General features: G+C 42.3%; 1 protein-coding gene across 8 annotated transcripts in view; it reads left to right on the top strand.

Moving 5' to 3' along the window:
• SLC14A1 (solute carrier family 14 member 1 (Kidd blood group)) overlaps positions 1–13,338 on the top strand; it is a 56,871-nt gene extending 43,533 nt beyond the window's left edge. For all 8 annotated transcript variants that reach the window (XM_044934550.2, XM_044934549.2, XM_006075293.4 and 5 more), the window contains 5 exons: positions 68–260; positions 2,238–2,385; positions 2,590–2,724; positions 9,626–9,675; positions 11,304–13,338. In XM_044934550.2, the coding sequence (XP_044790485.2) occupies positions 68–260; positions 2,238–2,385; positions 2,590–2,724; positions 9,626–9,675; positions 11,304–11,477 (700 nt within the window). In that variant the 3' untranslated portion in view covers positions 11,478–13,338. The remainder of the gene's footprint in view (positions 1–67; positions 261–2,237; positions 2,386–2,589; positions 2,725–9,625; positions 9,676–11,303) is intronic.
• The last annotated feature ends 201 nt before the right edge of the window (positions 13,339–13,539 follow it).

Here is a 13,539-nt window from a genome sequence, read left to right as displayed (position 1 = left end):
ATATTCAGTTTATCAGTGTGGCTTGTCACATGCATATTCTTCCATTCTATTCTGTTGTTGTTTTTAGTCCGGTTTTCTCAAGTGCATTGAACTCTGTGTTGAGCAAATGGGACCTGCCTGTCTTCACTCTGCCCTTCAATATGGCATTGTCAATGTACCTTTCTGCCACGGGACATTACAATCCATTTTTCCCAAGCACCTTGATCACACCTGTCACCTCAGTTCCCAATGTCACCTGGCCTGACCTCAGTGCCCTGCAGGTAAGATACGCTATCTTCTTATATCCCGTTCCCACCTCCCCTGGGCTCTGGAAGACACTTCCTGGTTAATTGTTGGTGGACATCAGACCTTACGGAGACTCAGCTCTGAAGTAGCCTTGCCACTTTATCTTGCCATCTAAGAGCTTATTCGTTGTACTCCAAATCTTTGGGTTCTAAGGGATTTTTTTTAAAGGACTATGCGGTCAAAACTAACTTTTCCTACTCTTTTCCTAACACCTGCAGTGCTAACTCCAAAGTATAGCTCCACTGGAATCCTGACACTTTGTTCCAAACTTTGCCCTTATTTTGGAGGGACGGGATATCTGACGGGGGCCAGCCCTTGAGGCAGGGGCCGGCAGCCTGGGGTTCTGTCCTCCCTGACCTACCTTCCCCAATCAAAAGAACTGGTTGCTCACTGTTAGATCCCATCACAGAACCTCTCTATTTTGCTTTTTCTTATGGTGGATCTCCTAAAATATGTACAGTAATTCAGATTTCTTGAGCTTTAGGGACATCAGAGTCATTGTTTTTTAAATATTAACACAAGTTCCATCTCACACTCCCTAAATCATAATCATTGGGGTGGAGTCTTGGAATCTGTTTTAACAAGTTCCGCAAACAGTGATGTGGGCCAGAGTTTGAGAACCATTCTCCTAGGATGTATGCTGTGCATCTCACTATAAATATGTATAGGATAGCACTATTTTTTAAAAGCCTGCTTGACCCAAATCAAATTCCAGCTCTTTGTATTGGTGTTTATTTAATAAAGTTGTCTAAGTTTTCTCAAGTATTAAAAAAATAAAGAAAACACTTGAAATCAGAAGAAGACCAACCTTACATTTTTTAGTGTCAAGAGACTGCCTTTCCTGCTCTCAGGTTATTAAACCCATCTGCTGTCCTCTTTGCTGGGCAGTCAAAGAGTGAGGAGTTCAAATAGCCTTTTCTTTAGCTTTTGTACAGAAAATGAATGTAAGTATTTGGAAATAACTCAGAAGGAAAATTTAAAAATTTATCAGGATTACCCGTGAAAAAAATAGCATTAGTTGAGCTATCCAAAACTGCCCAATACAGAAGCTATTAACCCTACATAGCTATTTTAATTTAAACCATTTGTTAGCTTGAATCAAACCTTGTGCCTTCTACCTAAGAACTCCCATTCTGTGAACACATTATCTGAGTTCAGAACTCAGCCAGAAAGCTATAATTAGGATATTTAAATATATTTTTGTGTTCTAAGGACTAACAGCTGTTGATAACTGGAACAAGCTATCTTGGTTTAAATTAATACATGCTCTTTGAAAAAAAAGATAAAAAAATAAATTAAAAGAATTTTAATTAATTTGTAAGATAAAATTATAAATAAATAAATTTTAAAAAATAAAAAATTTAATTTAATTAATGAATGTTCTCACTAGCAACAGAAATGTAAATATGGTCCTGATTCATGAACCTGCCAGCAATTGCTTCTGAGCTGTTCATAAGATAATCTGACTTTGGGTCTCTGACCATAGCACTAACAGCTGAATTGCAAGGGAATAATAATACTTCTATCGACCATAGAGATGCATTGATGTATTGGCCTGAGAACTGATGGAGAGTTGAGAATAGAAGTGTAAGAGGTGGTCCCTACCATCCTCACTGGGAGGTGTGGCTGATCCTCACAGTGGGGAGCCAGGGACCCCACATCGGGAGCTTATCAGCGACCAAAACTAGGTGTCAGTGCAGGCCACAGAGCCAGCGAGCAAAGGGATCTGGAGAAGGAGGGCCCAGCGTGCAGCAGGGAGGGCTGGTGGATCTCTGGGGATAAAGCGACTGAGATTTTTCTGTAGAGCAAGAGAGAATTGTAAATGTTAGTAACTCTGATCTTGAAAGAGAAGATATGCTAAATCTAAAATGACATTGCACTGTGTTTGTGGGTGTCCTATGGGTTTCTGTCTAGTCGTTTTAATGCCCGTGTTTTCTAAATCGTTTCCTCAGTTGCTGAAGTCCCTGCCTGTGGGTGTGGGTCAGATATATGGCTGCGATAATCCATGGACAGGGGGCATCTTCCTAGGCGCCATCCTCCTCTCCTCCCCACTCATGTGCCTGCATGCTGCGATCGGGTCCTTGCTGGGGATAATAGCAGGTGAGTGTCAGACTTGCTCCCAGATACTGAGCACTGCCTCCGCCCCGTTGCTGTCTCAGGTATCTTCTACATTCCAGACCTTTCTTGAAGGTCTGCTTCCAAGGGACCAATGGGAGTTCTCAGATGCCTTCCCCACCCCCAGGCTCCTTCCAGAACATCCTGCCTTTAGTCCAAAGCTCTGACCCCTCCTGTCTTCCCTAATAGGACTCAGTCTTTCAGCTCCATTTGAGGACATCTACGCTGGACTCTGGGGCTTCAACAGCTCTCTAGCTTGCATTGCAATTGGAGGAACGTTCATGGCACTCACCTGGCAAACCCACCTCCTGGCTCTTGCCTGTGGTGAGTATTCCCTGAACGTGGGGAAAGTTGCTCGTGACTGCGGTATCAAAATCCAGGACAAACAATAAGAAAGGACCGTGTGAGAAACTACAGCTGGAGTTCTAGTTTGAGCCCCTGATACCTGCTAAGTGTGTCACCAGGGCAATGGGCCTCTCCTCTCAGGGAGGACCCAGGTCTGCTCTGCCTACCTCATTGCTCATGTTGAAGACTGGAGAGCTTGCTGGGTCATATTAACCATTTTACAGTATGTATTTGGTGGGGGATACAAACAACTTGTCTATGTTCTTCATACTAATTGTTTGACCCAAGAAACGGAAAGGAAACAAGCTAAATACAGCCAGTTCTCCTGGCAAGTCTGGTGGTATTAATGGGTCCTTAGAGAATCACATTAATACGGCTGCTCTCAAACAGGAGCAAACATCAGAATCTCTTGGAAGCCTTGTTAAAACCCAGATTTCTGGGGCCCAGCCCCAGTCCCGAACTCATTGTCTGTTAGAGCCGGCTGGGGAGGCAGGGGAGGAGCTTGCATTTTTAACAAGGTGCCAGGCGGTGCTGATGCTATTCCTCTGGGGACCACATTTTGAGACCTGTAATATTAATCCTTTCTGAGCTCCAGGCCAGACTCAGGCTGTCAGAGCTAGAAGGGGTTCTGGAGAGTTCCATGACATCCTTCTCGTTTTACTGTTGGAGTTCTAAGAGCAGAGAAAGTGATGCACTGAAAGGCATCCATTGGGGGTAGATGTAAACCCAGAGTCCATACTTGCTAACAACTTCCAGAGTTACTCCCACTACGCTACTCTCCCTTCCTTCAGTACCATTCAAGCCCTTAGGTAAAAACAGACCTCAAGTGCTTCAGATTTGAAAAGCTAATGCATTTCCCAGGCCATTGCAAGGGGTGGCTTATTCACCCATAGCTTCCAGCATCCCTAACTCAACACAAGTTAAAAGTATGTAAGATAATATGCTAGAATGAAAGGAATGATCCTTCCTGGGGGACAAAGGGGTGGAAGTATATTGGAACAAGCAAGAGTTTCTGTAATCTTATGGAAATATTTGCCAAGATTCAGTTTATCACCAAACTAATCAATCAGTAGTTGGATGATTTATCACCATTAATCCAATAATGGCTGGATTTATCACCATTAATCAATCCAGCCATTATTAATGTGGTGGGCCACATGTCAGGCAGGATTTAGAGTGAGTTCTTGCATTGGGCAGGATGTGGGATAGGACCAAGGATTTCTAAGGCTTTATTCAAGTTTGATTATCTGATGCTGTAGCAAGATTAACAGAACTCAGATGCTCTGGAGTTACCATTCACATGTTATTATGTCAATTTCTTTATAGTTACATAACTGTTTCACCTACTAGCCTGTCAAAACCTTTTGCTCACTTACTTATTTACAAGCTTAGGGCAAAGGAGAAAAGTAGAGACAGATTATGTGGCCTCCTGAGCTTACGTGGAATAAACCCTTTTATTCTGAGATGGGTCTGAGGTTTCAAACCTTTATCTCAGGTGCAAACCGGTATTATTTCTCTATTGGTAGCAGTAGAAAATATGTACTAAACATTCGTAGTACAATCCAGACAGTACTAAGAAGAGCTAGGGGTTCAGAAGCTTTAGATCCTAGGTAGCTCCTGTGTACAGAGAGCAGAAGCCAGGCAAGTAAGAGAGAGAAGCCCGTGGGGACCACATGATGCAGAACCAAGAGACTCACAGGCCAGGAGTCCCTGGGGGAACAATACAATTCAGAATCATCCAAAAGCACCTCCTCGAAAGGGTGGCTTTTCTGTAAGTCCTAAAAAGTAAGAGGAGGAATTCCAGTTGTTGCAAAGCATGGTCTGGGCCAGTGTATGGACAGCCTGAGCACATCCTTAAAGATCAAGCAAAACTGTCTTGGTCACAGAAGTTGCTGGTAAGGTCTATGAAGGTCTTTTCACAGATCATTGAAAAGGAGAAGACAAAGATGTTTACAAATGTGTTTCCCCAAAGCTGAGATATTTTCATTATTTTCTCTCTGTAATTTTATAGTAGTACAGGACTGTTGTACAAAACAAACAAAAATTCAATCAATACAGAAGAGTATAAAGCAGGTGAAAACACTTCATCCTACTCCTTAGATAGAAATTTCCTGCCTCCTTCTTATAAGGACCTCATGATTACATTGGATCTACTTGGCTAAGGATAGTCCCCTATCTCAAAATCTTTAACTTAATCATAGCCGCAAAGTCCCTTTTGCCATGTAAGGTAACATATCACAAGTTCTGGGGATCAGGACATAGACATCTTTGAGGGCCTTTATTTTATCTATTATACATACCTTCCTTTGGATAGATCCAGATTTTCTTTTTTAGTACAGTGGTTAAGTCAGTATAGAATTAGTTAAGAGCCCAGACACTGGTGCCAAAATCCTAGCTACCCTTATTTTCAGTAGATGCCAAAGGCACCCCACAGAGGCCATATGAATTTGCCCTGCCACTGACAGTGTGTGGGAGTGCTGTTCCATCCACACTAGGTTCAGTCATCAGTCTTCTTTATCTTTGGACGTAAACTTTTGAGACAGACCTCCAGTCCCTCTTGTAAAGCAGATCTCACAGTAAAATACACAGCAAGTTTCTGCCTGCCCATATCACCAAACAAAAGACCAAGCTTGTCAGCCAAGGTAAATAAATAAAGACATTTATTATAGAGCTCCTCTTTTATTAACTCCTGTGGCTTTATCAGGAAGCAGACATGGGAGTCTCTGATACAAGCCTGGTATATCTGCCTTCCCTGTGCCCCTAAGCCATAAATTGCACAGCCAGATCAGATCAGATCAGATCAGTCGCTCAGTCGTGTCCAACTCTTTGCGACCCCATGAATCGCAGCACGCCAGGCCTCCCTGTCCCTCACCAACTCCCGGAGTTCGCTCAGACTCACGTCCATCGAGTCAGTGATGCCATCCAGCCATCTCATCCTCTGTCATCCCCTTCTCCTCCTGCCCCCAATCCCTCCCAGCATCAGAGTCTTTTCCAATGAGTCAACTCTTCGCATGAAGTGGCCAAAGTATTGGAGTTGCAGCTTTAGCATCATTCCTTCCAAAGAAATCCCAGGGCTGATCTCCTTCAGAATAGACTGGTTGGATCTCCTTGCAGTCCAAGGGACTCTCAAGAGTCTTCTCCAATACCACAGTTCAAAAGCATCAATTCTTCAGCGCTCAGCCTTCTTCACAGTCCAACTCTCACATCCATACATGACCACAGGAAAAACCATAGCCTTGACTAGACGAACCTTTGTTGGCAAAGTGATGTCTCTGCTTTTGAATATGCTATTTCTAGGTTGGTCATAGCTTTCCTTCCAAGGAGTAAGCGTCTTTTAATTTCATGGCTGCAGTCACCATCTGCAGTGATTTTGGAGCCCAGAAAAATAAAGTCTGACACTGTTTCCCCATCTATTTCCCATGAAGTGGTGGGACTGGATGCCATGATCTTTGTTTTCTGAATGTTGAGCTTTAAGCCAACTTTTTCACTCTCCACTTTCACTTTCATCAAGAGGCTTTTGAGTTCCTCTTCACTTTCTGCCATAAAGGTGGTGTCATCTGCATACCTGAGGTTATTGATATTTCTCCCGGCAATCTTGATTCCAGTTTGTGTTTCTTCCAGTCCAGTGTTTCTCATGATGTACTCTGCATATAAGTTAAATAAACAGGGTGACAATATACAGCCTTGACGAACTCATTTTCCTATTTGGAACCAGTCTGTTGTTCCATGTCCAGTTCTAACTGTTGCTTCCTGACCTGCATCAAATTTCTCAAGAGGCAGATCAGGTGGTCTGGTATTCCCATCTCTTTCAGAATTTTCCACAGTTCATTGTGATCCACTCAGTCAAAGGCTTTCGCATAGTCAAGAAAGCAGAAATAGATGTTTTTCTGGAATTCTCTTGCTTTTTCTATGATCCAACGGATTTTGGCAATTTGATCTCTGGTTCCTCTGCCTTTTCTAAAACCAGCTTGAACATCTGGAAGTTCACGGTTCACATATTGCTGAAGCCTGGCTTGGAGAATTTTGAGCATTACTTTCCTAGCGTATGAGATGAGTGCAATTGTGTGGTAGTTTGAACATTCTTTGGCATTGCCTTTCTTTGGAATTGGAATGAAAACTGACCTTTTCCAGTCCTGTGGCCACTGCTGAGTTTTCCAAATGTGCTGGCATATTGAGTGCAGCACTTTCACAGCATCACCTTTCAGGATTTGAAATAGCTCAACTGGAATTCCATCACCTCCACTAGCTTTGTTCATAGTGATGCTTTCTAAGGCCCACTGGACTTCACATTCCAGGATGTCTGGCTCTAGGTGAGTGATCGCACCATAGTGATTATCTGGGTCATGAAGATCTTTTTTGTACAGTTCTTCTATGTATTCTTGCTATCTCTTCTTAATATTTTCTGCTTCTGTTAGGTCCATACCATTTCTGTCCTTTATCGAGCTCATCTTTGCATGAAATGTTCCTTTGGTATCTCTGATTTTCTTGAAGAGATCCCTAGTCTTTCCCATTCTGTTGTATTCCTCTATTTCTTTGCATTGATCGCTGAAGAAGGCTTTCTTATCTCTTCTTGCTATTCTTTGGAACTCTGCATTCAGATGTTTATATCTTTCCTTTTCTCCTTTGCTTTTCGCTTCTCTTCTTTTCACAGCTATTTGTAAGGCCTCCCCAGACAGCCATTTTGCTTTTTTGCATTTCTTTTCTATGGGAATGGTCTTGATCCCTGTCTCCTGTACAGTGTCACGAACCTCATTCCATAGTTCGTCAGGCACTCTATCTATCAGATCTAGGCCCTTAAATCTATTTCTCACTTCCACTGTATAATCATAAGGGATTTGATTTAGGTCACAGAGAACTCCTCAATTTTGTTATTTTATCACTGCAAACTGTAAACACATTTTGGATCTCTTCTTACGGGTTGTGTTATCATAGTAGGACTTTCATATGGAGGTCTGTGGGGAGGGATGTTGTCTGTGAAGAACTGGGATTCAGTCTTCCCTTCCACTGAGGGAAGCGGAGGGCCTTTTCTCTCCCTCAGCTACTCAGCACACTGTTAGGGGCATCACCTCCAAACCATGATGTCCAGAACTTCACATCTACTGTAAGGCTTTTCCAGCCCAACTCAGCTCATCTTAATGATGGGCAAAAACTATTAGCTTTTCTGATACTCTTACTATAGAAAGAAAAGCAACATGGACTTGAAAGAGCTTAAGCACCAACAGGGTGCTAATAGGTATGAAGCTACTCTACTCCTAGGAGAGAAATGCAGGAAGGACTCATGTGCTCAGGGGTGTGTCATAAAAGAGCCGGTGCTCAGGAAAGCAGGAACAGGGTGTCTCCACACTTAGCCAATTGCTAGTGAATATTTCTTGAATGAATGAATGAACTAAATGGGGAGGGTGGGATGAAATTATCCAAGCCAAGCAGAGAAAAATCTTCCAACCCTTCTGCTCAGAGCAGTACCTCCTTTTCTATGATGACAGAGATGAGTTTATAGCTGCTGCTTGTGAAAATACATAATTTGAGAGTCATTACTCCCTGTAAAGAACCTCTTCCAGCTGCCTTTTTACAGACAATGAAACTAGATTCCTAGTTCAGTGACTTGTTGTCCAACAAACAAAATGGCAGAGCTGCAATTTGAAGCCCAGACCATTTCCAAAGATGAGCCTTTCCTGTTAGCATGAGACACTTCATATGTGAAAGAACTAGGTATAATATTGAACAAAAAAACATCAGGATAAAAAGATAAAATATCAATAAAAGGATGGAAATCTATAGTAAAGTAAAAGATCATAGAGTCTCTACCACCACCCCACCCAACTCCCCAAAGTAGCAGATGTGTTTCTTGATGGACATGAAGACCATATGGTGAGTGTTGGTGGCCCAGTTGGCCATGTGGCCATTATAAGAAGGTCATTCTTCAGGTGGTCTCTGTGAACCCTAAGGGCTTCCCTGAGTCTCCTTGGGCCCAAGAATTGAGAGTTAGTTAGCTGAGCTCTTTGTTTCTGTTATTTTACATTGAAGGCCATACATATACTCAAATTCAGTCAGTTCAGTTGCTCAGTCGTGTCCGACTCTTTGCGACCCCATGAATTGCAGCATGCCAGGCCTCCCTATCCATCACGAACTCCCAGAGTTCACTCAGACTCACATCCATCGAGTCGGTGATGCCATCCAGCCATCTCATCCTCTGTATTCAAATTACCTACTCTCAAAAATTCATGCTCAAAGTAAATAAAAACACAGGATGTTAACTCATTGACATGTATGCCGACCTTAACGGTTTTAGGGAAAATGTCCATACAAAGAGGAATCCAGGTCTGTGGTCAGTTTCTGCTGATTTCTGAGTTAGTCTCCTTCTATATACATACACCATGTTTTTTTTTAAGCTGTGATTTCTAACCATTGATCTGAGAATCTCAGATGCCATGAGATTGTTTGTTACTTCAAGGAACATTCATAAGTTTCATTTTAATTATGCTTGGGTAAAATAATGGGGAAATGTATTTACTATGGAAGGCCTTTTCCTTAAGTATTATATTAGCAATAACAGCAAAAAAAGTAAATAGTACCACAGAAAAGCTACCTTTCTTGAGTACTTACTGTGTGCTAAGCCTAAGCATTACCCTCTTTCACACTCACATCAACTCTTGAGAGCAAGGTTTCCATTACCCCCTCATACAGGTGAGGAAATGGGGGCTTTGAGTGGAGGCTCCAAGTTCCTAAGGGGTGGAGCCTGGATGCAAACCCAGCGCTGCTGACTAAGCTCAGACTTGTCACCAGGGTGCTGGGCTCACTGGTGAAATGCACAAGTTTACATTCCAGGGATTTATATTGAAAGGAGTCCAAGCGCTCTTTCTTTCCCTTTTTTTTCTCCTAGCCCTGTTCACTGCCTACCTGGGAGCCAGCACGTCACACGTGATGGCTGTGGTAAGTTTGCTCTAATCTCACTTTCTCATCAGCATGATTGGTCAGTTTTCAATGATACAGAAACCCTCCTGAAGTCCACCTCAATGGCATCCCAGGGCAGGATGCTTGACAGATAATCACTGTAGTCCATCTTCTGGACCCACCTGTCCTCATTTACCCTCCAGCATCACAGTAAACCTTAGCCCAAACTATAATCGCCAGGCTTGCTAAAAATATCAGATAGTTTGTCTTAAAGAAGTGAAACTTAGCATGTATATTATCAAGTCCATACTTTAACTCTGAGTGTCAAAAAGTTGACTTTAGAATATCTTTTACTTAAACAGAAAGCTGGGACTATGTAGAGGTTGAGAAATCAGAAAAGGAAAGAAAAGGATAATTGGCTAAAGATCCAGATTTCTTTTTAATTAAGCCAAGACTTTTTCATACCCTTAGTCTTTAAAAAAAAATCCCCAGTTGGTCATCAGTAAGACTTTTTCAGACCCCTGTCCTAAATTATTTAATAAGCAAAATCATCACCTAGTAAGTGCCTCTGGCCACTTCTTCCTTTTCAGTACTGTTCAGCCCTTTGACTTTCTCCTTCCCCTCCCCTGAGGAGCCCAGTACCTCCGGCTGCTCTGGGGCCCCCCACCTCTCAGTTCTCTTCCTCACCCACCAGTGCAGGTGATGCCAGGCCAGTTCCTGGTAACTTCCCATCCATACAGACGTGGTCATGGCTTCCAGTGGGGCAGGACCGCATCTAGTCCTCTTCACAGCAACACAGAGAGCTGACCTGGGAGGGTCCTTCTGAAGACACAGTTATCTTTATGGTGGAATGTCAAAGCCCTGTTACAGGCATGATGGGATGCCTTAGAGCTTGGGGGGCCCTTCACACCCCAACAAAAGTTCACAGACCTTGACCTGTGAGCCAGAACTGGGCAGGCTACAGAACGGAGTCAGCTAGGGAGATTGTGAAAAATCCCGATCCTCGACATTTCTGGTAGAGTAGATCTTATATGATGCTTGGTTTTCTGTGTTTTATTAAAACTCTTCCAGATGATTCTGACATGCGGTCAACTTTGGGCACCATCACACCCGGGTTGGTAGGGGGGGAGTCTATAGGGCCAAACCTAATCAAGTACATGGTGTATGCTCAGAATTGCTTGAGTTGTCATGGACGCACAGAAGGAGGAGCTACCCTCAAGGAGTTTAGAGTCTGTTTGAGAGATGAAACAAAAAGAAGTAAAGCAAATAGAGTCCAAGACCTGGTCTGGGCAGAGGCCAAGGGGAGAGAGAGCTGAAGTCATCAAAGACAGCCTCATGGACGTGATGAGTGGTCAGGAGCTGTTGGAGGTTGCTAAGTATCATCTCTAGGGGCTAAGTGTCATCTTTGCACATTCGCTGTAGGAAGTCTGACTGTGTAAGAGGGAGGGCAGGGCATGCGTCATCCCTAAGGAGTGCATGCTGACGTTTCAGGAGCCGAATGTCCTGAGATCTTAGACTCAGTCTCAACTGGGACAAGCGGAGTCCAGAGTCGTGCTTCCAGAGAGTTATCTCCTGAGCTGAATGACAGTGGTGTGAAGCCTGTGCTTTGTGCAAGTTAGCTTTCCAACAGGATCTTAAAGAAGCGTGTGGCTTGTCTCTTTCTGCAGGTTGGATTGCCATCTGGTACCTGGCCCTTCTGTTTAGCCACACTACTGTTCCTCCTGCTGACCACAAAAAACCCCAACATCTACAAGATGCCCATCAGTAAAGTCACTTATCCTGAGGAAAACCGCATCTTCTACCTACAATCCAGGAAAAGGACGGTTCAAGGGCCTTTGTGAATGCAAACCCCATCCACAGCCATGGTCACAAGTCATTTCTGACGAGCTGCCCCATTGACTTCCAGAGCTTCAAAACTGCTGTTTTTACTAGTAACAAATTTCATACTAAACCATTAGTGATATGTTCTTATGCTCACTTTGTATCTCCTTCAGACTCCGGAACATCCCTGAACAAGTGACAAGACACACCAAGGTGATCCTCTGGCTGTGGAATTTTAAACCCTAGTGGGGCATTGGCACTAAGACTGTACTATACTTATAGAGTCAGAATGTTCCAACAGAAAGAGGAAGGAAGACCAAAGCTAATTATTGATATTTATTGATATTCTTGGTGTTTGATTGTACATGAGGCTAACAGTATTAATTAAAAATGAATCTCTATAAAACCAATCTCTTATAATCTCTATAAGCCTTAAGTGAATGGAATTCACAGTCACAAAATCAAAGTCAGCCTACAATTCGCAGACAAGCCATTGGGCATATTTAAAATCAATGCAAGTTACTCATTACAGCTGTGGCCAACATCACAGGGCCCATCACTGAGCTCCCTCCCCAGCTCCTCAACAGAACAGACTTCACGCTGTCCCCCGTGTGTGGCATTCTCTTACAGGAGACGGTGGGTTTGTTTCAGGCTGGCCAGAGCTGCAGGAGGGAGAATGGGATCCCATCCATCAAAATTATCCTGTATTGTCACTTTTCTTGGTTATTGCAAAGGATTTTTTTAGGTAGCTTATTATCTTTTTATTGTGAGAATGGATTTGTTTTCAGTGAGGTAACCTAAGAGAAGTTCCTGGCTTTATCAGTTCCTAGATATTAAAGAAAAGTTAAATTTTTCTAAAATATTCAGCATAGCTATTTTCATTTTATTCCCTAAATTAATTCTGTAAAGGCCACAAAAACAGGGGATCAAATATCAAATCATCAACATCCAAGGGCCCTTTAAAGCCACATTTTCAATTCATCTAGGGATGTCATGACTGAAAGTTAGTGTCAGATTGCCTCTGAGTGCTTAGAAGTTGCTTAATTCTTACTTTTAAAAAAATTCACTATTTTCTAAACACTTACAATATTCTCACTCAAAAACCAATGGTATTTGAACCACCAAAAAGAAATATGGATAAAGAAGCCTCCAGTTGTGCTTTGCTTGTGTAAGCTCTCAGTCCTGTAAAGATTCTATAACCTAACATGCTGAATACAGCAGTGGGAAGCTTCAGAATTTTAGAGGATTGGAAAGTGAAACTGGAATCTTAAAGGTTTTTTCTTCTTTGAGTTTGAAGTAGTCAGTGCAAACTATAGGAACAGAAGGGAAGTAAACCCACAATTATTTTAGGGAAAAGTTCACTTTTTCATTTTCTCAGGAAAACACTGTTTCAATTTAAAAACCCTGTGACCTTTTGAAACCATGACTTTGCAACTGTCATAGAGTCATGTACATTTCTGTGAAAAAAAACTAAATTTTCAGTGTTTGAAAAATCTCTTTTGTTAGGGAATTTGAGAAATAGGAGTTCGAAGGGGACGGACAAAAAAAGCAAGCAGACCAAAGATCACCAGCCCTGGAGACCCTGGGCATGGCTAAGCGAACCAGAGCCTCTTTGTGTCTCCAAGCCCATCTTCACACTGAAGCCCTCACAGGCTGACTTTCTTCCCATGCCCACACACAGACTTGCAAACAGGAACAGTTTCAAACCTTGTAAGTTGTCTAAATAGTATTCATTTTCTCAAGCTATTTTTGTTACTAAGTATTATCCTAACAATTTTAGCAAATATTTTATTGATTTTCTTAGGGGGCATTTGTATTCTTTTCTATTGCCTGTATAATAAATTTCTATGAAGAATATGAATAAATTATACTCACAGCTCAGTTTTGTGTAACTTTTGTTTCAGTCATATGTCTTTTATAGCTACTGTACATATTAAAAATCACATGCATAGGTGTGTATGTATTAAAACTAGAATCCTTCTCCCTTTCTTTATACTTCATAATAGCACCAGATGCATAGTTGAGAAAACCATGTTCAATTTCTGATTTATGAGCTCTTCTCCCTCAATATCCCCTCAACTA

This window comes from Bubalus bubalis, chromosome 22 (assembly GCF_019923935.1).
Source record: "Bubalus bubalis isolate 160015118507 breed Murrah chromosome 22, NDDB_SH_1, whole genome shotgun sequence".
NCBI lineage: Eukaryota > Metazoa > Chordata > Mammalia > Artiodactyla > Bovidae > Bubalus > Bubalus bubalis.
The sequence above is the reverse complement of the archived record's forward strand: the minus strand, read 5'-3'. Positions and strand labels throughout refer to the sequence as shown.